Source organism: Squalius cephalus, assembly GCF_949319135.1.
Source record: "Squalius cephalus genome assembly, chromosome: 7".
In the NCBI taxonomy this organism is placed as follows: Eukaryota; Metazoa; Chordata; class Actinopteri; order Cypriniformes; family Leuciscidae; genus Squalius; species Squalius cephalus.
This window is the reverse complement of record NC_137128.1, coordinates 36,447,106-36,474,992: the sequence shown is the minus strand read 5'-3', so window position 1 is coordinate 36,474,992 and position 27,887 is coordinate 36,447,106. Positions and strand designations below refer to the sequence as shown.

At 38.2% G+C, this 27,887-nt stretch overlaps 1 protein-coding gene across 1 annotated transcript in view; it reads left to right on the top strand.

Annotated features, from left to right (window-relative positions):
• Window positions 1-742: 742 nt before the first annotated feature.
• hs6st1a (heparan sulfate 6-O-sulfotransferase 1a) overlaps window positions 743-27,887 on the top strand; it is a 123,093-nt gene continuing 95,948 nt past the window's right edge. The window contains exon 1 of the mRNA XM_079877590.1: window positions 743-1,562. Within this exon, the coding sequence (XP_079733716.1) occupies window positions 1,042-1,562 (521 nt within the window). The 5' untranslated portion in view covers window positions 743-1,041. The remainder of the gene's footprint in view (window positions 1,563-27,887) is intronic.

Here is a 27,887-nt window from a genome sequence, read left to right as displayed (position 1 = left end):
TTATCAGAGGTGGGCATACATATTTTTTCTGCTCAATGACAAATTGATATTTGGCAAGTCTATCATTACATTTTTTTTAATATCATCACAGAATTTAATCTATTACATAATTTCATTTTTTCCAGCAAGGACTATAACGCAGTTGAGCGACTAATTTTACTACTGATAGTTGAAATCACTGCATTATAATTTAAAGCATTTTAAACGTAACATGTATTTGAAATTGTACTGTATCCTCATGTATGTTTTTCATTTTATTACATTTTTGTATGTCATAAGTAGACATACACTTTTTATTTATTACTTATTGGGAACTTATTACTTTATTACTTATTTTTATATAAAACTAGAAAGATTTTATATTTTTGTTGTGTTTTTGTAGTTGTTTTCATTTAATAATTATACTTTTTATATTAACATGCTTTTTATTAATTCAAAGTCTCGTCAAGTTTATCCATTTTTGATTCAAGTAATTTCTAAATTCGTAAGGGGGATGTTGTTTGTAGTCAGTTTGAGGCAGATTCATGCTTCTATTAGGAACATCATATTTTATTTTATCTTATTTTTTTCTACTGTCGATCATTTTCCCCGGTTAATTTTATTATTATTTTTTTTTTTTATTTTTTTTTTTTTCACTGCCTGCTTGGCTTTTTGTGAGGAAACGCTGCTGTCTTTACAGAAATATCAAAATGCAATAAGAATAGCGGGCGTTCTCTAGAAACTAAATATTGTGCCCATTTGTGTTTGAGAGAGTGTGGAGCGCGCGCGTGTGTTGGGAAAGTGGGTGTCGCTGTGCACGCTGCTGGAGGAGCTTCACAGCGATGTGTCGAGGACTTTAAACACACTGTGTCATACAGTGGTGGAAGGAGGGAGATCGCGCCGTACTGGATCGTATACTGCAACACTTCTGATGCAATGAGTCCGACCGTTCCCATTCTGATCCAATGTGTCTGACGATTCACTTTCCGCGCGCGATGCTCTGACTGCCGTGTGTTTATATGGAGACACCCTAAATAACAGGCAACCGTGAAATGGTAACACATGAACCTCCTCACTGGAAGGAACATGGTTGAGAGGAGCAGTAAATTTCTGTTCATCGTTGTCGGCTCGGTTCTGTTCATGCTGATTTTGTATCAGTACGTGGCTCCGGGGATGATGAACTTCGGCTCTCCGCACGGGTACATGCTGGAAGACGATGCGGATCTCTTCCCGACTCCTGATCCACATTACGTGAAGAAATACTATTTCCCCATCAGGGATCTGGAGCGGAGCTTGGATTTTGAAATCAAAGGGGATGATGTGATCGTGTTCCTCCACATCCAGAAGACCGGCGGCACCACGTTCGGGAGACACCTGGTGCAGAATGTCAGGCTGGAGGTTCCGTGCGACTGTAGACCGGGACAGAAGAAGTGTACCTGTTACCGACCCAACAGGAAAGAGACCTGGCTCTTCTCTCGGTTCTCTACCGGTTGGAGTTGTGGCTTACATGCGGACTGGACCGAACTGACCAACTGCGTTCCGGGGGTTTTGAACAAAAAGGAGAGCCGGATGAAAAACCAAAGGTGATGCGTGTAGAATTGTTTTTTTGGGGGGGAAATATTGTCAGTGCCTCAACCCAGTGAGCAGTCTACCGATATTTTTGGGGCGGCTGCAGTCACAAAATACTGTCTCAGTGGGGTTTGAGGCATAGCCAGTGTGTAGAAAAACTTTAGTGAGTCAAGAATGCCACTTGCCCTCATCTGCAATATGCCAATGCGCAATACATAGGCTATAAACAACAGTATAATATCCACAAATGGGTATTGCCTACTCATATTTCACTTTTTATATGGGCTTTTCATACTGAACTTTGGTCGAAACCCCAGGTGAGGCCAGTTTTAAGCCTGGGTAAAGAAACGTTTCATATTTGTAAAGAGGGTTAGCACTGCATTGATTTGTTAAACCCTGCACTACTTGCGATGCTAGAACTTAAATAGTTGTTCGGCAACAGACAACCAAATATTCACGAACTGACGTAAACTTTCATGCGCTGTTGAGTTTAAGTGAAACGGTTAAAATATCACAGAAAGTATCACAGAAGACGTAAGACAAGCACAGTGGGTCTAGGTGACATTTCCACGGACGGGCAAGTGGTTTTTAAAACAGGTCGCGTGCTTTTTCCACCCCATCAAAGCAGTGTTGTTGACATTATAACCGAATAAGAAAGCTAACCCGCAGTTTATAAATGTACAGTAAGATATCGGAAACCTGACTACTCAGGGTAAAGCATGAACAGCATGAAACAAGATAACCTAGGATTAAGTTTACCTGAGGTTAACAATGATAGGGTTAACGGTTTCAAGTGTGCAAAGCCCACAATGTTATGAGTTTAGTTGCAATTTCTGTTGTTTGAAACTGGATGACAACCTTTCAAAAAATGAACATGGTGACCATAGTATTTTAGTTTTGAATAACTGTTGAGTAACATAGGCTACTGAAAATGACGAAACACATTAGAAATCTGTCTGTGATTTCATATTTAGTTCTGGCTTTTACTTGGTTACCACAGCTTTATTGTATAGTTACAGGAATTTTAGTAATTATAACATTTTGTCAAAATGTTTACCGTGTTAAAGTTTTGTGAAGTGAACATGGGTCCTATCCTATTATTTCAGGTGGAAGACAGGACTTGCTGTGTCAAATGTTTGTGTCAGTTTCAATTTCTGCATGTTTGTGTTTTCTCCAATGATGGAGGTGGAAAATTACTGTGTTGTAAAACAGCCCCTTGTAAACACTGTGTGTACTGGCTGCCAGGATAGTGGTTACAGAACTCCCCACATCAGGACACTCCATAGCAGTCATGTCAGGAATAACTGGCCATCGGTAGTCAGTGTCAACTTGTTGTATTCTGGATAAGAAATGTCAATTTGACTTCATTATATTTCTCCACTTACATATGATGGTGACACAAAACCATTTAGATTCCGTTTCTGTCTGTTTATAAGGAGTTAGTTACTGTTTGTGGAGTGTATTATGTTGACTTTTGCAACGATGTGAAATCCATCTCAGAGCCATGCACGTAGACTGTTTTAGTTTTTAATAGGATTTTTGTGGATTAAATTATCTAAGCCCTGCAAAGTCAAATACATCAGATCAGATTTAGCAAGTAATCACCAGCCCGACTCCTCTACCTAAAAGAACACAGTCTAGATCCAACATACCCTCGAGTGTAAAACATCCCTCGTATCACAGCGATGCCATTACTCTTGTTGCTTTTGGCGACCTTAGGAATGCAGCACTGATATGGATGCACATTCCTCTCCTTGATTAATCTCTCCTGTGATAAAGGCAGACAGACCACACCAGTGCTGTTCTTCTCTAATTTATCACGCATGTGTACATGTTCGTTCTGTCTGTGAAATTAGCACAGGGTCAGTGGTAAAAGAGGTGAGAAGTTTTGTCATTTCTCATTTTTAATATCTGCATTATTCTGATAATTAGATGGGAAATACTGTGCGTAGATAATTCGGATTTGATATGCTGCTTTGTTGCACAGATCTAAGCACTCTTTTTTACATTAGTTACAGTGATTTCAAAGGACCAATGCAGGGTGCATTGAAAGATTGAAACTTTGCACATTGCTTTTTCTCGAAAGCTGTGAAACTAGCTAAATTAAAAAAAGCGAGATGGTTTTTTTGTATTGGTAAAAATGCTCAGAATTAAATTTTGGGTGCTTAAGAAAAATGAAAAGTAATACTAAAATAAGACAATTGAATCGTGATGGTGGTCACATTGAAGGCTGAGAAAAGGGGGGCTGTTTATGACCCATGAAATCTCTTATGGAGATTTTGAACGGCTGAGATTTGCTGGGCTGTTTTTCTTTCTATTGGGCTTCATGATGTGTTTTTAGACTTGGTTTTCAAGTAAAAACAAACAAACCTTTAAAAGTTTTTTTTTTAGTTACCAGATTTCATAATTGCTCGATGCAGATGGTTGTAATAATCACAGTTGTCAGTTCAACCTGTTGCAGTGGTTGAACATTTCACAGGGATGTGCATTAAAGGTGCAGTAAGCAATTTCTGAGAAACGCTGTTGAAAGTGGATTGGGCTAAGCACAACAACACGCTTGTAGCCAATCAGCAGTTCGGGGGGCGTATACACTCATGAAGGCAAGAGCGAGATTTGAAGAAAGACTGTAGAAATAGAGATAGCTGAGCGACATTACAAAAGAGAAAAGGTCATAATAGGAACAGGAATATCAAAGGAAAAATGAAGGGTTATGATCAGGCATACATAAGTAACATTGGTTTTGTTTCACTGAACCAAGATATGCTGTTGTTGTAAAGTTAGCTATAGTAACAGGATATTTTTGAGTGTCATTGTTTGTCTGGAGCTGCTGTGGTGCTGGTGAGACATCCGCTCGTGCATTTTGAGTGTGGAGCAATGAAAGGAGGGGTGTGTTTGTTTGGATTGATTTCAAATATTTACAGTGTTTCTCCGAAATAGCTTACTACACCTTTAAAGTAATTTTATGCTTTGTCGGTTGTTATAGTTAAAAGATCAGCAAGAATGTGGAACTTCTTATTTTACATTTTTAATATTTCTGATTATTTTCAGAAATCTGTCATTTTTATATGACTGATTCGTTAATAAAGAAAGGTTCGTAAGTCATTTGTTTGTGAATCACAGTGTGTTGATTGGTTGCATTTGCTATCCTTTTAATTGCAGCCTGGCTCCCTAAATATAGATGTTGTCATGATGTTGACATTTAAAGTTTATTTTTCACATTTGTGAAATCCTTTTTATTCAAAAATATTCTGAGATGTGTACTTCACCCTTACGCTCTTCAGTCTTAGCTGCTTATTGTTGAGATTAGGAGCCACAGCACAGGGTTAAACACCTGTTGTCAGTCCAGTGAGTTACAGTTCATGGAAGCCAGTGCCATTCCCACCAACAGGCTGGAAGCCATCTGACAGCTGTGCCAATCTGCATGCTTGTTAGACAAGTTTAACGGGCTTGTTTACATTTAAATCTCTCTCGGCTCCTGAGACTTTGGGAGCGTCGCTCGCTCTCCTCTTCGTGACCATTAACATAGCGAAGGATGAGCTTTTAATTACGCGTAGGTCTTATTCGGATTGTTGGTATTTCCAGTCACATTTTCCAAATCGCATTCACGTCGTGCTGCTCCCCCAGGGGGACCTGGCGGACATGAGAGCGATGGGGGCATTTTAATTGCTTAATGAGATGTGTATCACCACATTCTCATTGAAGCACCGGTTGCAGTTGGGAAGCCATCTGGTGAGTGGCGTGTGTTGCTCTCAGGCAGGGGTTTCAGACTGACCAGTGAACGGAGACCAGAGGAGAGTGGCTTCTCGTGTGAGAATGTTTCCCACAGCGATAGGCGTATGCAATCAACCACCAGCGGTTGTGTTTTTTTCCTCCCCTGTGGACTACCAGGCATTGCCCCTGCTGCTCTAGACAGTATGTAATCTGTTTAATGAAGGGTCTGCGTCTGCTCTTTGACCAAAAGGCTTGGTAAGAACAGTAGAAAGGGGGCCGCTGTCTGACAGACGCCCCTTAGTACGTTTAACAGTTCACCCCAAAAAGAAAATCTGTCATCATCTACTTCACCTCATGTTGCTCAACTAATTCTGGCAGATAATTATAAGAGGATATGATATGGCTGATCATTGATTTTAAAATTCTGTAATATTTTGTCTAAAGGAATAAAAAATAAAACACTCAGACACAATCACAATCACAAACACTCACAATCAGTTAAAAATCAAGCGTAGCGTTAGTTCTGGCAGGTCACGTTAGTCAAGCTCGCATCAGCTGACGCTCAGCTGATCCACATCTACCTATAGGAATACGACGCCTATCACTGTATACATATATAAGCTCCTTCAGTATTATCAACAGCTATCGCGTTTCTCAGGAGTGAATTACCCTTCCTCCATCCCCAGCTCCACCTCTCGCCCAGTCAGGATTTGGCATTCTGATTCCCCTTGAATCAGAATAAATTCTCGAATTATGTTGTACTTTAAAATCTTCTATTTGCAAACATTCATGTTGGTTCTGTTCTGTTTACCCCAAGGGGGTTATTGCTGCTCTCCCTGCTCTTCGAGGGAGTTCTCGCCCAGAACGGAACCATACCGCCAATCCAAACTGTATGCTAATTGTCAATCGTATTTGATGGTAGTGGTCCTAACAGAAATGCTACAAGTTAATTTAGGCATCATTACTTGAATTAAAATTATTTAAAATAAGTACAATAAATTGGCCAATATATAGTGCATTCTTATTTTTTAGCAAAACATCCCGGTTACTCTTTTCCTTATAGCAAAAAGTGGATGGTGACCAATGGCTGTCAGGCTCCAAAAATGTGACTCTTTTGCTGCTTTTATACTAGCCATACAATAGCTGTGAGAAACTGACTGAGATGTAGCTGTTCATAACAGAATTCTCATTTATGGGTAAATTGTCTCTTTACGTAATCTATTTGCTGTGATTTCCCATTTCTAGTCCTCATAGATGAAGATAGAGTCCCAGTTGGGGGGCAGCCTGGTTAGGATATCTGGCGCAGTGATCAAGCAGACACAATTAACTTGAAATGACAAGGTGCCGATGGGGTACCAGACCACATTGTCACGTTCCTTATACTAGACATTTATTGTGATTATTTTGGGGAAAAATGAAATTGCACGTTTTATTGGCATGCAGTTGTGAGCTGCAAAGAGTAATTTGAAAATTATCATATTAGGCCTACAGTATATGAGCTTGCCTTCAGATCACGGAGAGAGAAAGATCTGTATCCTCTGTAATTAATAAAACAGACAAAATAGAAAGAAACAAATTAATCTGAAAGTAAACCAAAATGATTTGGAGTCCAGATGTCTGAGACCACATTTTAGAAGAATTTTATTTATTTATTTTTTATAAAATTTTAGGATTTTGAACAGTTTAAAAACTATGGCATTACATTAAGTCATAATTTACTCATTTATTTACTTGTGTATTTATATATAATGTCTTTCAACTTTTCCTAATTTTTCAGTTCAGCTTTTCATTTAATTTGTCATGTTGATGGTAATGTAACAAATGTATTAATTATTAATATTTTTATATGTAAGGATTAGTGATCTTAGACTTATGGACCCTGTTCTGAGTATCCATAAATATGAATTCTCCTAGAAATGTGCCCGTGTGTTTGTGTGCATGAGTATACGTGATGAGAGAGGATTCTGGGATGTGTGTACCTACTGTCACTTTTTTCCCCCATGTCCTGTCTATTAAAAGATATTGCAGCAGATTTTGAGTCCAAGTCCAATAAACTTGCACATAAAAATCATGCGGTACTGCTGCCAGTCTTTTCTTTTAATTTTGTATATATATCCACAATCATTTCTTCAGCTCTCTCTCTCTCTCTCTCTCTCTCTCTCTCTCTCTCTCTCTCTCTCTCTCTCTCTCTCTCTCTCTCTCTCTCTCTCTCTCTCTCTCTCTCTCTCTCTCTCTCTCTCTCTCCATATCTCTTCCTGCTCCTTCAGCGATGTCAGTGTCTAATCAAACTGGCAAGATAATTTTCCACACTATGGCTTTATGGATATGGGCCGCACCGTTTACCCCAAGCGTGACTAGAACATTAGAGAGAATGTCTTTTAATTGAAGATTTGCTGTAATTTATAAAATGGCAGGCACTTCTAATGGACAACTGCCTTCTGTATTATGAATAACAATAGTTACTTTAATATATCAATATTTAATTTTTTTAAACCTCAAGCCTTCAGTCCTGCTCGCTGTAGATTATAGCACATGATGTCACTATATGTGGGCGGGACATCATCACACTCACTGTCTGTGTACATATACAGGTAATAATGCTATAGGCGAAGAACATTTGTTGCTATGTTAAAATGTATTCAAAATTTGTCTATAATTGGATTGATGGCCCAGTCTGATTGAAAAGTCTTCATATAAACATCTCAGTTGATCCGACTGAGCTTGATCTGAATTAAATTCAGATTCAATTGAAATGGTTGGTGTAGACCTGAAATAATTTGATCATTAGGAAAAAAATGACCATGTAAACCATTTTCTTAATTGGATTCAAAAATACCTTTCACACACGTGCTGTGCCGTGATGTGTCATACGAACATGCAGAAGTTTATTTTCGTCTCATGTCTTACAGACTGGTCAGTGGATGAGACTAAATAAATATATACTAATTATTTGCTTAAAAATCTCTTCTGAGATAAATGTCAGCTTTCTTTTTAGCTATGCTATCAATGGAAAAACACCAGTTATACTCGTGGTGGCTTTATCTGGTTCTGAATGTGGCAAATGGCACTACAGTACAGTATATGGATGTGTTGAAGTTTTCTTTCTAATATGTTAATCTGATTGCAACATTTAGGGTTCATATGAACAGAAAGGATTGGATTCATTCCTAATGACAAAAATTAGTGCGTGTAAACATACCTTGTGAAGTTCAGTCGGCTCCATATTTCCTCAAGGTAGAGTTTGGAAGTTGGTTACTTTGGCACAGTAGATGATCGAGTGAAACAAATGTGTGAAGCCCAAAGCACCATCGGCGTAAAGAAATTATCATTAGCAAGTATAGTGCTTGATATTTGATGATGTTCTTTACTACAGTCAGTTATTGAAGATTGTGTCCTCCACATTTGGCCGTGAGGAATAAAGAGCCACACTGTGACTCTTATAGGTTTGGTGCTTTGCTTAAGAGTGTGTGCATGTTTGTGTTGGTTTGCCGCTCCACAAATTATTGTCTGATGTGGTTAGCAATTGTGTGATCTTTGTGGTTTGGAGGTCAGTAGCTCGGAGCTTATAAAATCCTCCAGCTCTCCGCGTGAACCTGGATTCTGGCTCTGGGAGCGTGAGCCAGATGGCTTGGCGGTCTCCAGATCTGCTTGGAGCAGAAAGCAGAGGTTCTGACGGGCCAGTTTATCCTGGGCCGGTAAGAAAAAGAGCTTGGAGCCAGGCCTGATAGCAGTAGCCTGACCTCGATGTGTTAATCCCATCAGATCAGTGTGGATTAAATACAGGCTGCTCAAAGCCCGTTATGTGGTAATGTGGAATCTGTGCCCACCCACCGCGAAATCACCCCGTGCTTTCGGACGAATTGCTCTAAAAACATTTGATTTCTATGTTTGCCTCTTATCTGCATTTTCACTTCAAATTGTGATATAATTAATCTTTAAACTTGTATTCGCAGTTAGATATTCTAGGTCTAAGGATGGGACACTAATCATCCGACTACTGACTAGATGCTTAGCAAAGTTGCTATGCCTTTGCGTTGCTTTGCTTTGTCTAGCCATTTTGCACAGCTTATGTAAATGGCCACTAAGAAACATGTCCAAGTTGCTTCTGGTCAACTTGTCTTGAATCCAGCCTAATTATACTGGGATTCCATAAGATCGAATATTTGACTAGTCAGTCAGTCAGCCATGTAACTTTGCACATCCCTTGTAAGGGCATCCTAGCCAAAAATACCTTTTCACTTCATTTTTATTAAATGATGAAAGCCAGTTTTCATATCACTGGCTCTGATACTGAAAAGCTTCTTGTTTACCCCGTTCTTTGCTGATTATCTCGGCCCATTTCTGCTTGTTGTCTGTGGAGGATTGGTAATTGCTCTACAGCGTTCAATAGTGTTTCTGTTAGATAAGCTGTTTTTTTCTTCCTTTTTCAATGAACGTCTTGCGCTAAGAGGTGCTATCACTCACATTTCAGAGAGAGTGTTTTTTTTTTTGTCATCTGACATCTCAACTGTGTGAAGACAAAGTGCTAACAGAGATTATAAGTGTGTGTGAAGTTCTGTGAACTGATCTAGGGCAGTTCAAGGGAAGGTCGTGACGGGCTGACGGTGTTTTAGGATCAGCATGCTAAATTAGCCAAGGACGCTGAGTTCTAGCAAACAAAGTGCTTACCCGGAGAAGCTTTCTCTCTCTTTGTGTACTTTATGATCGTTAGCTTACATGTGTAAAGATGATACTGGCCTTAAGTCCTCTGCTGTTGTTCACATTAACATCTTTGTGTTTTACACTCTAGTATTTATATGTATATATTTTTATTTGATATATCTTTTTAAACTGCTGACTGCTTGACCATGACACAATTGGTCACTCTTTATCATTCTATTTTTCTTAACAGCCAGGTCAGTTTCTCAACTTACTAGCTGCATATTAATATGAATGAGACAAAGGAAGTTCCTGGGCTGCTGTCTGATAATATAGATCCTGTGGCCCGTGAAAATAAACGTGCCCTTGAGCTGGACCTAATGTCTGCACTGCATGATTGAGCGCTTCAGTGCCTCCTCTATCTCTAATGGCTTTTTAATAAACAAAGACTTGACCACCCTTCAGCCTGCCCTTTGTGTTTAGCATAAATGAATACATGAAGATGAACACAACTCCGCTGCTAATGCTAGAGTGAACGTGGTTGCTCTGGTCTTTTTTTTTTCTTCTTTTCTTGCTCCTGCTATCTCCGGTTTTCTTTATCTTACGTCCTTGTTTACGAAACACTTGCTCAAAAATATTCTCTCTGGCCATCTCTGCTTTTCACTCATTACTTTTTTTTTAATCCTGTGTGATTTGGAATCTTGTTCTAATTTTCTTCACTTTCCAGTTTTGGCCAGTGCGGCTCCTGCCAAAACGTTGCTGGCGATATGATGGACATTGGCTTTGAAGGCTTGTTGTGCGCCGCGTTTGCCAGGTAAAGCCCTCGGCGATAGCACCAAATTGATTTCTGCATGCTGTGGACAAATTGCCACGCAATGACTAATTAGCAAACATTTTTATAATTCATAATTAGGGCCTCCACTCTCCCTGTGTGAGTTGGCTCGCTGCCGAGCGTTAATTTGCAAAGCCACGGATTCTGCCTTGAAATCCCTCAACCAATAGCTAAAGCAGGTTTTCAGCAGGTCTTCACTAATTTCTTAAAGACTTCCTTCTTCAGACCCTCTGAGGTTAGGAGACTGTTTTAGTGTTCATTTCAAAACTCTTGACAATCCCAGGCTGCCTCAGAAGCCTGTTCATGAAGTGTCAAGACAGCGTGTGAAAAACCGCAATGGGCGAAAGTTTTACTGGGGAAAACCGTTTATATGAACTAGGCGTAATGAAACATTTTAATACTCATGCTTGATTCTAAATGGTCAACTACAATTTCATAGCAGCACTGTATAACTGACTGGAAAACCCGTTTCATCTGTAGTCTTTATAAGTATGATAATAAAACACTTTAAACTTAGATTTATATTTTATGTCCATTCATGTGTTTATTTGATAAACAGGCATGTAATGAGTGTGATGAATTATAAACCGCTTTGGAGTGATACAAAATATCCTGATCACCCTGTCTGGGTTTATTAGTGATAATGACCAGATGACAGTACGTTATCTCTTCCGTAATAAATGTTTTTTTTTTTTTTTAAAGCAGGGCTGGAGCAGAACATCAAACTTTCCGACTGTTATAACTCACAATTACTTTCACCTAATTTTACTTATACAAGTTAACTATCCACAGTACTATTGTATGTAATATCATACAATACTAGACTGTAAATGACTAAGTGCAAAACTGAACTGAAGTTTCGTAGTAATGACTTTAGGCTCATGAGTTTTTCTCTCGTCTGTGCTGTTTTATTCAATAAAAGCAAAGGTTAATGTTTTTTTCGTACAGTGCCTCCCACCTAACATGCAGTCTTTTAATGAGCATTTGTATAACTACACAACATTCATATAACAAGCTCCTTCTTATAAACCAATGTTTTTAAAGACTTTTGTGCATCTTATTGTCTTTGATCTTCTCACTTGTGTTTTATAAATTGATCCACTTCCTGTAAAATATTTTGAAATGTAGCACATTTTATGGGGATTTTTTTTTTCTTTTTTTTTTAAGGAACAAATGGTACCTGCAAAAAAGGGTAAAGCTTGTAGTCTTTTCTGAAATGTTTGAAACTCAAGATTTTGGGTAAAATATTGTGCATGCAAGGTGCATGCCTTTGTAAACTTTGGAAAATGGATTGATCCATTTTTAAAGATATCTCCCAGTGATCTACTGATGCTCTTTGATAATGCTTAAGAGAGGTCAAGTGCATCTATCATTTATGCATCTTGGCGGTGTATCGGATGAGTATCCATTGAAAGTGCCAAATATGTAGGAGTTGTGGAATGTTGTTTGATGGTGCAGTGGTGCAGACCATTTGACATCAGATTTTGTTTATAGTGTGCAATGATGAGAATGAAATGTGTCAAAATGAAGTGTGCAAAAAGAGTCTAAAGCCGGGTGCACACTGTGCGATTTTGGACACGATTTGGCCGTCTGAGACAAATTTTGCTAATCCTAGTTTTTGATCGTTAGTTTGACATGTTCACCGACAGGCGATTAATGACCAATGATCAAATTTTACCTCAGACGAAATTCTGGCAGTGTCAGAAGGTTTGACTCTCAGTCCTGCAGTGTGACTTCTCCTACGACGACCGTCAAAAATGTCTTTGTTTTTCAAGACAAGCCATTACCAAAATTACCGATAGAGATTTCTTTGTAGCCACCATTTCAATCCCACGTGTAATGCAGCTCAATGTCACCGAACGTGTCATTGATTGATGATGTAAAACTCCAGACTCCAGTTTTCTTGCATGCATCCGTTTTTAACGCGTCTTGACCGCCATACATTCTGACATTTTATGACAACTGAGATCTTACAGTGTGACATGGCTTACAGCGATGATCATGTTCGTACAGTCTGACAAGCAACAATCGTAAAGGACTATAATAAATCGCATAGTGTGCACCATGGCTTTAAGCGTTTTTCGGATGGTATTCCTTTTTTAAACTATGTTTGAATTATTTTGAGACCATTAAGGTCAGATGTCTCTAATTGAACTAACTGATTTGGATGGGATTGGGGGATCTTTGTAGAAATTACTAAGCGGCAGCATCTATTGTCAAGATATGGGTGTTATAGTACATGATGTGCTTTGGATGCGAGGTTATGGGTAAATAATTAAACTACAATATTATCTATATAATTAAGAGAAGGCATTAATTAAGGATGCTTCTACATTGGCCATTTTGAGCAGTTCATGATCAGACTCTCCTAATTGATTTCATTTTTAGATGGGATGCCATGCGTGCTGTTGTTTTACCCAGAAAATTGGCGATAAGGAAGGTGCACACGACAGCATTTGCTTTACTTATGCCATTCGACGAGGGTCAAATGAAATGAGAACAGTTAGCCGGAAAAACAATAGACAGTTTGCTTCATAATTTCAACATGACATGCTAAATCCCAACAGGATCAAAATCCCCATGCGTGTCTCGTGCGAGTAGGGCTTAAGACTCCCTTTCCCCGTGTCCTGTACCACCCCACTCTAGAGAGCACTAAACTGGGGAGGAAAGTTTATTTGTGGGGGCCGTATTATGGCACATGATGTTCTTGTATTATGTGTTTTTCTGCTGATACGGCCATGCTGTCGACAACTCCAGTGAGCTGGCAGCTCAGTGCGGCGTTATCTACTAAAGTGAGAGGGAGAGAGAGGGAGCACAGGCTTGATTTATTGCCTCTGCAGAGGAGAGAGCGAGAGAGGAGGGGTGAAGAGTGAGAAAGAGAAGCGAGATTCTTCCTTTGAGTCACTGGAGTTGAGTGAGACAGGTTGGAGTTTGAGCCGAGTGAAAGAGGAATCCAAATGAATTATTTTTTTTCTTCTCCCTCATCTGCAGGAGACTTTTCCCAAACTTCTCCGCTTCTCCACATCCTCCGATTCTTCTGTGTCCCTCTCCTGGGAACCTGTTATAGACCTCATCTGACCGCTGCTCAACAAAAGCCTCTCTGGAATTACCCAGCATGCTTCACGGTCTGCAGAGAGTTCTGCCTTGATGCTTTTCTGGTGGGGGAGGGAGAGAACCCCCCCGCTGTGTTATTAAGCCCTGTCTGAGTCCAAACTCAGCCTTGAGAATTCCAAGATGGCTTGTGTGCAGCTTTTCCCACTTTATTCCTGTATGTTTGTTTGCACTGAGAAATTGCATAACGCCTCATAAATTTGTACAATCGGTTACACATTAGCAATGTCTGACTGGGATAGTCTAAGCAAATACACTTCAGTAAATCATTCATCGCGTATAATAGTTGATTCCAGCATCACTCTTACAGAAACATACCGTGGTGTTTACTTCAATCTATCATGATGATAACACCATGGTTTGTTTTAAAACATTTTTGTTTCTATTTCAATAAAACTAAGTTTTCTCTTTACAATAAAAAATAATTTCAACCCATATATCAGTTTAATACAGTCAAAAATAATACAGTTTTCTCTGTCCAAAACGTTATTATTTGAACTGTAAAATTCTATTCTATTCTATTCTATTCTATTCTATTCTATTCTATTCTATTCTATTCTATTCTATTCTATTCTATTCTATTCTGTTCTATTCTATTCTATTCTATTTTTACAAACCTCAAATTATTAGAGACTTGACTATAGAAGTACCATAGTATTATCCACCAGATTCCATAAATTATCTCTTTCCCTGCCAGCCAGCTCCAGCATTTTTTCCCCCGCAAAACTTTCATGGCACCCAGAGTATTTTATTGAATGAATATCTGAACATACAATATATCAAAAGAAAGAACAGAGTCTCTGCTTTAAAAAAAAAATCTAGCTTCATGCTTATTTATATGATGTTGAATGTTTGATGATCGCGAAACATGAAAACATGGATTGCTGGGAAATTCTAGCGAGGAAGCTTTGTGTCATAAAAGTAAAAAAAAATAATTCTGTCAATGGCAGGTGAAGAGTTAAACATCAATGTAAATGCCACAGTTCTTTTTGAGTCATTCACACAAAAGTCATTCACTCGGACTCCATTGTTTATTTTCATTTTAAACAGATTTGTTCACAAGAAGTGTCTGTTTCCTGAACATTAGAGATGCCATACTCCCACTTGAGTGAGTTTACAGATCTGTATTGACACAAAGCGGCTTTATGTTTCAGAATGTTTATTTAATGAACTATTCATATGAAGTGCATCAATCTTTTCCCACTCACATCTGTGCCCGGTTGGGCCGTCAGTCGTCCCGTGTCAGTGGCCCTATAGGAGGCAGCCCACAAAACCCCTTTTCTCTCTCTGTCTCTCTGAGAGCAGCAGGAGGGAGATGGGATCTCTGCTAATGTGAGGCCTCTTAAAAACAAGCTCCCAGCTCTCTTGTGTTTTCCAAAGAAAGATTTACATTCTTTTTGCATGGAAAAGTGGGGTCATTGTTGGTTAAAACGACCTCACCCTGCGTCTACAACAAGCTGAGATTGGAATTCTGATGAACTTGTATAAATCGTGCAACTTTAGCTTTGTATTTTTTATTGCTGTCTCATTTGCACACCCTGTTGTATGTGCAACTTTTTTTTCAGTGAGGGGGGCATTTGCTTCTGAATGAGTTTATGAAGTAGCAAGGATTACCTTTAATATTTTGGTGATGTGTTAAAGGAATAGTTCACTCGAAATTAAAATTGTCATCTTGCTCATCCTCATGCCATTTGCAACTTATAAGACTTTTTCTCCTGTGAAAAGCAAAAGGAGATGTTTTTCAGAATGTGTGGGCTGCTCTTTTCCATACAACAAAAGTTGATGTTAATTAATAGTCAAATTAATAGTCAACTTTATATCGTTATTATTTATTTATTTATTTATTGTTATTGATTTATTGGATGTATATTGATGATTTCTTCTTTATTAATACATTTAAATTTAATTTAAAAGATGTCATTAAAAATTCCCCTCCAAATTAGGCCTTGTTGGAGTCAGTGTTTTTTTTTATTATTTAACTACTATTATAGTATTATTTCATAATTTGGATTAGCTTTTTTTTTATTTTTCAGTTTTCATTTAAACTTTAGATTGCAAATTTAGGTTTTAGTAATTTTGTGTGCTTTTATCATTTTTATTAGTTTTAGCTTTAATTTATTTTTATTTCAGTTACACTGCAGTAATTTTAGTACTTCAGCTTCAACTTCTTTCAGTTAGTTGCTAAGGCATCATTTTTAATTTTCGTTTAGGTTAAATTTTTTTTTCCATCTAATATTTATATTTATTTAATTGAATTTTCAGCTTCATTTCAATTACCAAAGACAAATTTAATAGTTTTAGTTAATAACAGCACTGGTTATAGTGCACATGCTCCAGACAAGTTTCTCATGCAGAAGACACTTGTTTAAATCTAGGTTTTGACATTTCCTAGTCCCATTCCTTCTCTTTTTTTTCCCAGTAATTGCCTGTCCCTGTCAATGCAAGTGGTGAAAAACCCAATAAGTACATAAAAATGGGGTCCTATGTGGGGAAAGCCCTTGTGATTCACTCTGTTGGGTTTAAAGTGACTCCAGTGATAGACTCACTGCTCCACAGCCTTTATTTGAGGGCTGACATTTCAGCAGATGTTGATACTCTCCATATCAGTGCTTAAACATGATGGATGACTCACAAGAGCTTTGTTGACTTGTTAGTAGATCACACGGCAGCTTCTGGTAAAACGACTGAAGATCACAGTCATGGAGTCATTGGCCAGGCGTGTCGGCATGAATTTGCTCTTGAAAGATGAGGTCGGAGCATTGACTATACGTTTAACTGTCACGTTCTAGAACGTATTTAACACTTTTTGTGTGTTTCTGAGTTTTTTTTTTTTTTAAATCCTTCCTAAAACGCTGTTTGAAAGTGTTCTTTCTTTACTTTTGGGCTAGATTTAGTGTGCTGTGATTGTCTCTTGAGGGCGTATTTAACACTCATTTTTACATCGAAGTGTTCTGCAGTTTGGCAAACATCTCAAGTCAAGAATTAAGCAGGATTTTGCATATGAGAAAGGATTTCTACCATCAGAGTTGAACACTTGAGTAGTGTTGAACTGCTGTCTAATATGGGCTTTCACTAGTATATCTCTAGGGTTATTATCCATGTTGGAATCAGCATAAGAAATAAGTTCATTTTTACATATCAAATGTGCCAAATTTTCCCCCTGAAGTACACTTATAATGTTTTATTATTAAAACCTATAATAGCAGCCTATTTTTCATAAATGTCCCATAAGAATTGTGACTTACTGGCCTGAAAAGTCATGGAATTTTAAAGTCAAGAAACCTAATTTCAGTTCTTCTTTTTGTTGTTATTCTCAGCTATACAGTATCTATTTTGTTCGTTAGAAATTGGTCTTTGTGGAGTACAAACTCTTTTGGTCATGATTGTTGGATAAGGATTTTAAAAAAATATTTGTATTTTTACTTGCAAAAAGAAATATCCAAAATGATGAAATTGCAAGGAAAACATAAAACTATTATTATAAAATTCCTTGGTTTTAAAAGATTTTATGAATTTCTATCATTTACGATTTTCATGAAGTGAGCAAACAGGAATGATCCTCTTGGGTTTAAACTTGCAGGTTTATTTGCTGATTTACTTAAACAATTTGCACCAGTTAATGTGATTTTCTTGTGCACAGGAAGTGAAACCTGTGCCATCACCTTTTGTACAGAGGAGAGAGAGTGAATTAATGAGTAAAAGAGAGAGAAAGTGACTCTGACTATTAGAAACTGAGTAAGACGGAGGGATGAAGTGAATAATGCAAGGAGAGGTGAGGGTGATGTGGGGCGGGGGGAATATTCCGTCATAATCCAGCTGTTGCCGTGACATGAATCAGGTGACCTTTGGCTGTCAGCATCTCAGTCCATTACAGAAGATGATTTGCCATCAACGAGAGAAGAGAAATGCGGGAGGTTGCAGAGGAAGCAGGAAAAAAAACGTATATCCACTGACAGAAAGCCATAATGTAAGGGAGGGAGATGGAAGGAGGAGGAAATGAAGAGTGAGTGTACGAAAGAGTGAAGGAGTGCAAGTACTTGGCAAGAGTACAATGAGATGTCTTTTTTTTTTTTTGCTTTCTGTTTGTATGGTGATGTATTGAAAGGATTTGTCTGCCTGCCATGAGTGGGAGCGTCCCCTGTGGTTTCCAGTTGTCTGGATAATTTTTTATATTTTACACACTTCACAAGTCCCTCCTGATGTCCACGTCACTGAGACCGGTAGGATTTCACCTGAATCTTGTATCCTTTGTAAGATGTGTGCAATCAGACTGAAATTTGTGTTTTTGTTGTAGGCACTGTAGCTGGAATCAAACAGGCCGTGTGAAACCACCCCCTTTGCTTGACAAGCGTGCTAATTGAATTGTGGGAAAATGCTAATCGTGGACATGTAGGGGAATGTTGGATTCTTTCTCTGCTGACTTTGCAACGGATTCTTGCAAACATAAGTGCTGTTGACGGTTGTTTAGATGCGATTTATCTTTGCTGTTTTTATGTAATTCGTGATCTAACCAGTCAAGACACACAACAGATCATCAGATTTGTCACGGTATGCAGCGCTAGTTGTGTGGTAAAGTGGTCAATTTGCAGGGTTGGCCATCCATCCATCCATCCATCCATCCATCCATCCATCCATCCATCCATCCATCCATCCATCCATCCATCCATCCATCCATCCATCCATCCATCCATCCATCCATCCATCCATCCATCCATCCATCCATCCATCCATCCATCCATCCATCCATCCATCCATCCATCCATCCATCCATCCATCCATCCATCCATCCATCCATCCATCCATCCATCCATCCATCCATCCATCCATCCATCCATCCATCCATCCATCCAAATAAAAATGGTAATACTGTGAAATATTATTACAGTTTAAAATATCATTAGGTATTATGCTTCATCATGCCTGGCCTGGTTACCACAAAGTGTCAGTCTTACATGACGTGATTGTGACTTTGAACAAGCGGTGTGAAGTTCTCGACCTTGGCTAAGGTGGTCCTGACACTTAATAGCTGAGTTCTACTCTACAAGCAGATGCTAGTGAAGAGAGAGAGAGAAAGAAAGAGAGGAAAAGGTGTCTGACAGAAGACGACGACTATGGCGAAGTGTTTCTCAGCGATACGCCGTGTCCGCCCTCACAGTCACTTAGGATTTTGACAGAGCAACTCGAGCTTTTCAAATTCCAAGACTCTAAAGTGCACTTAACAGCTTACTATAACAACGTGTTTTTTGCCGTGCACTCGAGGCCTGCTCCGAAGAGCACTTCTTCCGACTTGTAGGGTCGAAGATGATGTGCTTCTCTTTCTCTTTGACTCTCTCTCCACCGTGTTTGTTTTCACGTCGTCATCAGTCACTTCGCATCTGATTGACAAGCGTGCTGAATCATCTGGAGACGTCTAATGCACATTTCGTGTTTCGCAGAACATTTAACCGCTGAAAGTGCATTGGGTAAAATGTACCGTCGGAGTGCTATCTGACTTGTTTCGCTTATAAGATTTAGACGTAATGTGTTGTAATAGACTTGAGTTGTTTGTTTTCACACAGCTTGCCGTTTTTTGATCCTTATGCATATAATGGGTAATTATATGATTTATAGGAGCATTGTTGGAGCATTTATTCAGGCTTTTAAAATGTAGCAGTAGGAAGTTTACTAGCATAAATTACAGCCACTCAAAATGTCTGAGTGAGTTGTTTTACACTCTGATGTTTTTAAGCTTCCTGCGACTCCAGGAAGTGATGCGTCAGGAAGTAAAGGGCCGCTATCAGGAAGAGATCAGATCTCTATATGCGATAGGACAGTGATTGGGCTCAAATTATGTCATGTGATCTTCATCTTCGTCCTCCGAGGGATATTTCTTCATATGCAGATGCCCTTTGTTAAAGGTCGTTGAGCCATTGTGCTATCAGAGATCATGGCTTCACCAACAGCATTTGTTTCTTCCCTTGTGCGGCACTGACACTTATTTTAATGATGCAAAACAAATGCAAATGTTTAGCTTGGGGTTGTTTGTTTTTGTATAGTTGAGTCTCTGTGTCTTTAATTTTTATCCCCTTGTGTAGGAAAGAAAAATCTCTAACATCTTAGTTGTTTCTCTTGCATAGCCATAAGATTAGATGGGGAGCAAATGGACTTAAAATTGTTCTTGCTTCTCTTCTTATATGTTTTTCTTTTGAGCTTACCAAGAGGGAGTTTTAATACTCAAATATTGCTCATATCTCTGGAGACTTAACTCCATTTGCAGGTATGTTTTAAGTATCACCTCAGATTCCCTAGTACATGTATTCCCAAACTTTTTTTGTCATCCGAACCCCTTTGAACTAAAATATTTACTTGAAGTAACCCCTGGGATTTTAAGCTGATATAATTGCAATAATTTATCCACAAACTCCGTTCACGTTTCTCTGATGTCGTTAATGGTCATATGACATGCGTGTAAACAAATAAAATGTGTTTTTTGAATAGTTTTTATTGCTGAAAAGATTTTTCTTTAATGTTTTTGAAAAAAGACCTGTGATGGCAGTGCTGAATTTTCAGCGTCCGTTACTCCAGGCTTCAGTGTCACATGATCCTTCAGAAATCATTCTAATATGCTGAATTGGTGCTCAACAAACATTATTTTCAATTATCAAAACTTATTATCAGTGTTGAAAACAGTTGTGCTGCTTAATGTTTTTTTTTTTGTTTTTTTTGTGGTAACCATTTCCCCCCCACAATTTCATACATGGAAAGTATTAAAAACAACATTTATTTTAAATAGAAATAATTTGTAATATTATAAATGTCTTTACTTGCACTTTTGATTCATTTAATGAATCCCTGTTGGATAAAAGTAATAATTTATTTAAAAATCTTACTGACTCTTTGTAATGGTAATGTACATTTTTTATGATTTCAATAATTATTAGCTTTTCATCAACTCACAAACCCCCTGAAGTTCCCTCACAAACCTCCAGGGGTTCACAAACCCCTGTTTGGGAAACTCTTCCTTAGTAGAAATAAACAAATGAAGTCATTTTTGACAGATTAAAAGTATAGAGAGGTTAAATTAATGTCGACTCCATAGACCAGCCACCAGTTTCTAAACTATATTAAGACTGTGTCTTATGAGACAAGAGGTAATCAGTCTGACTTTTCAGACCAATCTACCTTTTTATGTTACCGACTTATTTGTTACTGACACTATATTTAACTCTATAGCTCGATTTTGTTACTGTGTGTCCAAAAGTCTCATTCATGTCTAAATGTATTTCTCCCGAAGAATTTTAGGAGAAACTTATAAGACTGAGTTTGAATGACACACTGAACGTGTTTGAATGTGAACTCCATTAAGCGCCTGAGCAATGAAAGAGCAACCTCGGAGCAATACATTTTCCTCTGGGTTCTTCTGGACGAAACCCTGGCGATGGCGTTGCGTGAAACAAGCAGCTAATAAAAAAGAAGAGTGTGATGATTGTGCTGGAGTCCTCAGCGCTCCGGGGCCGTTATCGTCTCATCCATCCGTCTTAACTCTGCTCCTCACGGTGCTCGGAATGGAATTCTCTCCCCCCCTCTGCCTTTTTGGAGGGCTAGCATGTGTGAAAAATTGTTAAGCAGCTCTCTCCTCTGTTTTTCCCCTTCTCTCCCTCTCTCTGTCCTTTGTGCTCGAGCAGGCGTGTTCCAAACTCTTGACATCAAAAGAAGGCGTAACTCATCAGCCTCTCACCAGGGAAACTCTTTTCACCGGGCAGCAGAAAGGGGAACACGAGCGAAACGGGATCCGTTCAGGGGCCGCGAGGAGCCGTGGGGGTGATTTGTGTTTGAGGGGGGCGGAAGGGAGTTGTGGGAGTTGAGTTGTGCGGTAGCCCGTCTACACTGGGCTGCTGGAAACATAAACACAGGCTCATAATCAAGCCGCTGAACACACAAACACACATGGCCCTCATTCGTCAGGTTTTGTTCTTTGGCATATGCGCCCTCGCGTCTGTCTGTCCCTATCTGATAATAGTCTCCTCTGAACTTTTACCTTAAGCACTCTACTTGTGCTTTCAGTCCTCATTTTCCTCCATTGTGTACTTAAAAAAAAAAAAATAAAAAAAGATGTTTTCTGTCCTTGTCGTCTTTCTTGGTATCTTTCATGTCCTAATTAGCTTGCTTTCTCATTCTTTCCTTCTTTTGCTCACCCTTTCTCTCGTTTATCATCCAATTTATTGATCTGATTTTCTTGTTCATTTGTTTGTTCGTTTGCTAGTTCATGTGTTTTTGTTCATTTGTTCGCTCACTCTCTCACTGTTTTAGTCCATTCATTCATTCATTCATTACCAATATTTTTTATTTTATTGTTTTATTTTATAACTTATGTATTACTGTTCAAATATAACATGCTGAATTGGAGCTCAACAAACATTTTTATCAATATTCAAAACTTATTATCAGTGTTGAAACAGTTGCTGCTTAATGTTTTTTTTGTGGGAACCATTTCCTCCCCACAATTTCATCAATGGAAAGTCCTTTGTAACATTAGAAATGTTTTTACTTGCACTTTTGATTCATTTAATGCATCCCTGTTTAATAAAAGTATTAATTTATTACACAGACCACTAAGTTTTCAGGTTGTTTTTCAGTTTTAAAATGCTTTATTGGCATGATAAATATTCATATGTTTTATATCGCCAATTTACAGCTAAACCACATTAGATAAAACAGTGTTTATAATGGTTTATATTAAAAAGTGCATTAATTTTAAAAAAGAGAGAAAAAACAACACAATATACAGCGTCTTATTGACAATTAAGGTCCAGTAGCCGTGTTTATGTAGTAAAAATATGATTGAGATTCACTCTCTGATTATTCAGTCATTTACTCTCTTGCTTATTTCTTCTTTCACTTCGCTCACTGTTTTATTCACTCATTTACACCCAGCATGTTTCCTTCCGTTCTTTAAAATGACTTTCTCTCAGCCTCTCAGCCAGGCGTCCTGTAGTGTGAAATGGGTCCGTCAGTAGAATTAGCATAGCTTTTCTGCAGCAGATTGTATAACATAACTTTGGCAAAGGGCTCCATATGGCTCCCCGTTCACTCTCTGGCCCTGCCCACTGAATAATACTACTCTCACCGAGCCTGAGTGCTGCATTAACATAATTAAAGTGGCCACACACACACACACATACACACACACTCCTTTAGCCTTGGCCTCTGTTCAACTACCGTGCTCTCATTCAGGCTGTAAAAGATGTCAATATGGCAACTTGGTGTTCTAGTTGATTAGAGTAGTTCACGTTTGTTATTGTCATTAGAGATTTTTATCTCCGACCCTGAACAGACGGTTGCTGTTTGATATGTCAATTCAACGAAGGGTTGTAAACGTTCGCTCGGCGTGTAAGATAAACCCTGTAGACCCTGTCATATCATTCTATTGTTTGCTCTTAGATGAAATGGCAGTGTAATTATTCACTTTTTGCTGTGTGGTAGGATGTTATCTAGTTATCATTGGATGGTTTCATGACATGCCAGCCCACGTGTTGACTCAAGAACTACACAATACTAGATTTAATTATCCTCAATACTGTAAGTGACTATAATGTACAGAACGTAGACATGAACCCTAAGTAACACATGTTTATCAATGGCAGTATTACAAATATTACATTTCCCCCTTTTAATCTTCAGTTTGTGGTTATGGCATTGAATTTGCTGTTAATTGTTGCACAGTCAGTTAACATTGTGTTGCATTTTTTGCTTTTGTTGAATTGCATGTCGCTTGATTATTGAGGCAATTGCAGCAATTAGATAAAATACATTTTATTGTGAGTGCATATTTTTGATGATGTATTAACCTCTTTAACTTTGGCTTAGACTTTTTGAAAGTCTTACAGAATGTCAGAAATGAATGATTGCAAGTGTAATTCACTCAACTTTTTGGATGTATCACATGAGTTTACTCCTCTAACCTCTCAGTGGCTCCTAGTTTATTTAGAACTCCCTACATATGGTTTTACATATGGTGCGTGAAAGCTGTTGACTCTTCTGTCAGATGCAGTTTAAGTAAAGTGTATCTCAGTTCTCAGGCTTGGGATCTCTAGTCAGATGAGATGATGTCAGATGTCATTATTCTAACGTTATTTTTGTAACTTCTCTCAAAAAATCTATCACTGTACAAAAAATGTACTTTACTATTCTGTCAGTCATTACTCTGCGCTCATGGTGCACTGTAAATCACTTCACTATATAAAAAGAGCTAAATAAATTACGACTATGCAATGTCGTAGTTACGTTGTCATTTAAAAAAATCATGAAATTGCCAAAAAGTACCAATAAATTACATTACTGGTATGTTATGTGTAAGCAAAGATTTGCATGCAGGTATGATGTTCATTCTATTTAACAGGATCAGTGTCCATGTTTTATTAACAGTTCGTGTTAGTAACCTTAACCCAAAATACCACTTTATTTTTACTATATTTTGATGACTGTGGTGGCTCATACCAACTTACTAACTTTATTGTATTAACAAATAGTTTGGGACTGCTATTTAATAGCCTTACCTTATGCTGTATCAGTGTAATCAGTGTTAGTGATATACTTACAATTATGTGTATGAATGTTTATTTCTCAAAAACTACCATCCATTTGTTTGTGCCCACCATTTTTGAGAAATAAATGTAGGTCACGGCTTAATGACCATGGGAAAACTGTGGGTCTCATGGCCAAAACAGTACTGTATGGCATAGTGTCAGACATGTTTACCTCAGTGGAAAATTTACCCTTTAAAAAAAATTTGTTTTTACTACAGAAAGTGTGTGGCAATTTAATACAATATAAAATTGGATGGAACAATGGTTTGGCTGTTGGACTGCTGGGAAATCATGTGTACTGTAGGTACATTTTGGTTCAACCATGTCTTTAAGACCAATAACCAAGATGATATGTCTCTCCCTCTCTTTTGCTCACCTCGCTGTCAACTCACTCTGCCCCTCTCGCTCTTCCTCTGATGAGCACAGTAAGTGTGTGTCGGCTGCGTTTGATTTGTGGAACTGTGCAAACAGTTGCAGATCCCAACATGTTCACTAACTAGACTTCACCCCCCCCCCTCCCATCTCCTCCTCTGTTTATCCTGCTTTTCTTTCACCCCCGTTTACCCCGGGGAGACAAAGGGGCGAAAAGGGTCTGTTTCTTCATCTAATCCCCACCTGGAGGCTTTCAAACACACACACATAATGCACTTTTGTCTCTTTTTGCATATGTCTCTTCTCCACATGTATGTTTTGTGTCATCTTGTGTTGTTTGCGACCACTTTATGAGAATGCATACTGTATGTCAAGAATGGGCTCCTTATCTTGCAGGGAATCAGTTTAATACCACTGGTTGTTTTGCGTTTAATAGACTGGTTGTTTTCCCACTGCAGCTGGAGTCTATATCCTCTCATATATTGAGAGAGAAAGAGGCCAAATGAAAGAGTTTAACCTTGGTTTAGATGGAAACAGGATGATGCTTTCTAGACAGCCTCCCACTGATGATACCTTTAAATGGAGTCGAGTAGGTTGACATCTCCTCTGTTTGCTTTATTTAGAAAGAGCTTTGAGAGCTGGCTTTTATATCTGCTTTGCCTCTCATATGACAAATTACAGGACACAAATTTAAGTGCAAGTGTTTTTTTAGTTTTTTTTTTAGTTCATAAATAGGCTGGAAACAGGATGTGGTGTATAATAGGTCTAACAGTTTAACTTAACCTCACATGGGACACTAGGTATGTAGGGGTTCTCTCACGTCTGAATCAAACCACCATTTCACTATCTCTGACAAACGACAAGCGAGAGACTGGAAGTAATTCATTTTCAATGGAGAGTAGTACGGGACCATATCAGTATGCAGAAATTTCTGATCCGATTTGAGCTTCGGATGTGTTGAAGTATTTGAACTTCTGCAGGTAGATCGGATGCGAATGGCTGTTAGAATTTGTTTGAATTAATTTAATTACTTTTTTTTTTTTATCTTTTAATTCATTTAATTTAATTGATATATATATATATATATATATATATATATATATATATATATATATATATATATATATATATATTTAAAAATATATATATTTTATAAGTCATTTTAATTTATTGTAAAATTTTTTTTATTTTTTTTTATTCTGTTTCTTTTTTACTACTATTGGCTGATATTTGCATGATAAACCATTACCCATATATATTGTGTAAACTAGGGATTACAAACTCCGATTGTAGCTCATCTGAGTTGGAGAATAATCCTGTTCCTTTAGACTAAAGGTTTCTCATCAGGTGTGTGATTCACCTTCAAACCTTCGAGAACAGGGCGCACAAAGCCTGGTTAATCTAATACTCCGCTTATTGCGCTTCGGTGACGGTTCCACACCGACCCACGATGCTTAAATATAATACAAGCATTCTTCCTCCCCAGCACACCGTTATCACTGCTGTCATTCTCAGGGGCACGGCGAGCTCACGGTATTGTCACACACTTTCAATTTCAATTAAAGTGGGCGCACAGGGATAAGCTAAGAACCCACAAGGGGAGAGAATAAATACCTGTTAAAAAATGCTATGCGTGTTACGAATGCGTGCTGCGGATTGATAACAGATTAAAAGCGCTGAGAGTGATAGGGAGTTTGTCTGCACTTTTATCTTCTCTAACATGCTAGAAAAGATTGAACCAATTCATGCCTCACATCCTTCTTCCCTGTTTTCTTTCTCTTCCATAAAAAAAAAGGTTTCAGGCATTGGCTTCTTTTTCGGTAATGAATAGACGACCCAAAGAAGATTTCTTGACAATCTTTTGGGTGTTTCTCAGGGCATCGGTTGGCCCATGATGAAAGGTGGGTAATGCAAATAAAACAAATCCCAAATATTAAACCCCCTCCTATGATCTTTGATGATCTAACAGCTGATAAGCAGAACTGCTAGTGGAATTCAAGTGAAAAATCAAATGTTTTCAAATTGTGGACCTATTTCATCTTTTTGGCTTCCGTGGCCTTTTTTAATAGGCACAATGTAGGGCTGGGTGATATTGCAAACAAAATTCACTATTTTGACTTTTATAATATGTTCTATTGCATTCTTCTGAAATGTTAAAACGGTTTCAGAGGAACAAAAAAAAAATATTTTCAAAAAAAGTTGCATTGTTGACACTGAGATTTTGAATAGTCATTTTTAATGGTTAATTTAATTTGTAGGGTTGCCCCCTAATAGTCGACCAAACGTTAGTCGACGAGAAGATTGTCATTCGGAGAAAAAAAAAAACTCCACAGGAAGTAGCGAAGTCACGCAGTCCGTGAAGGACAGATCCTTAACACAGCTGGTCCATGTGTTAATTACAGTGTGTCGGGCTGGAAATCCAAACGTTGGCCTGTCATTCATCAACTTCAAATATGGCTTATCATTTGAAACGTGCAAGTAGTAGCATAATGTTTGCTACTTTACATAGCCGCTCAAACTTAACCAGGATAAATGTGCGCTATTATTAGGCACATATAAGTGTTCGTGGAGAGTATGGAAGCTACCGCACTTACTGCATGATGTTCAACTTCCAAAGTGCCGGAGCGATCACTTCCTTTTTTCCCTGATCACTGCAGGAAAGAACTTAAAATACTCTGTATACTCAGAAGGGTCTTAAAATACTCAGAAGGGTCTGCTTTAATTTGCGTACACTCACAATAACAACAAAACTTTGTGCCTTTGTACTTTATAGAAAATAAACTTCTTTCTGGAGCGTGTTACAAAAATGAACCCAAACTCAGCGTATATTTGCCTCAAAGGCATCAGAAATATTTCTATAGACATATTGAAATGTCTATTTTTAAATTAACCAGTTCAAATCTAAAACAAACAGCCATACTGCAGATATGACCAGTCAACGTCTTATTTGCTGCTAGTCAATCACTAGTTTATTTATAAATTGTTAAAATGTTCAGTCTCCTTGCTGTTTTTTTCTGACACATTCATAATCATTACTTTTGCCGGTGGGCTGTGGCAAGCTTTATGTGTTTAATTATGTTTCCAACCAATATTATGGTTTGGTATTTCTC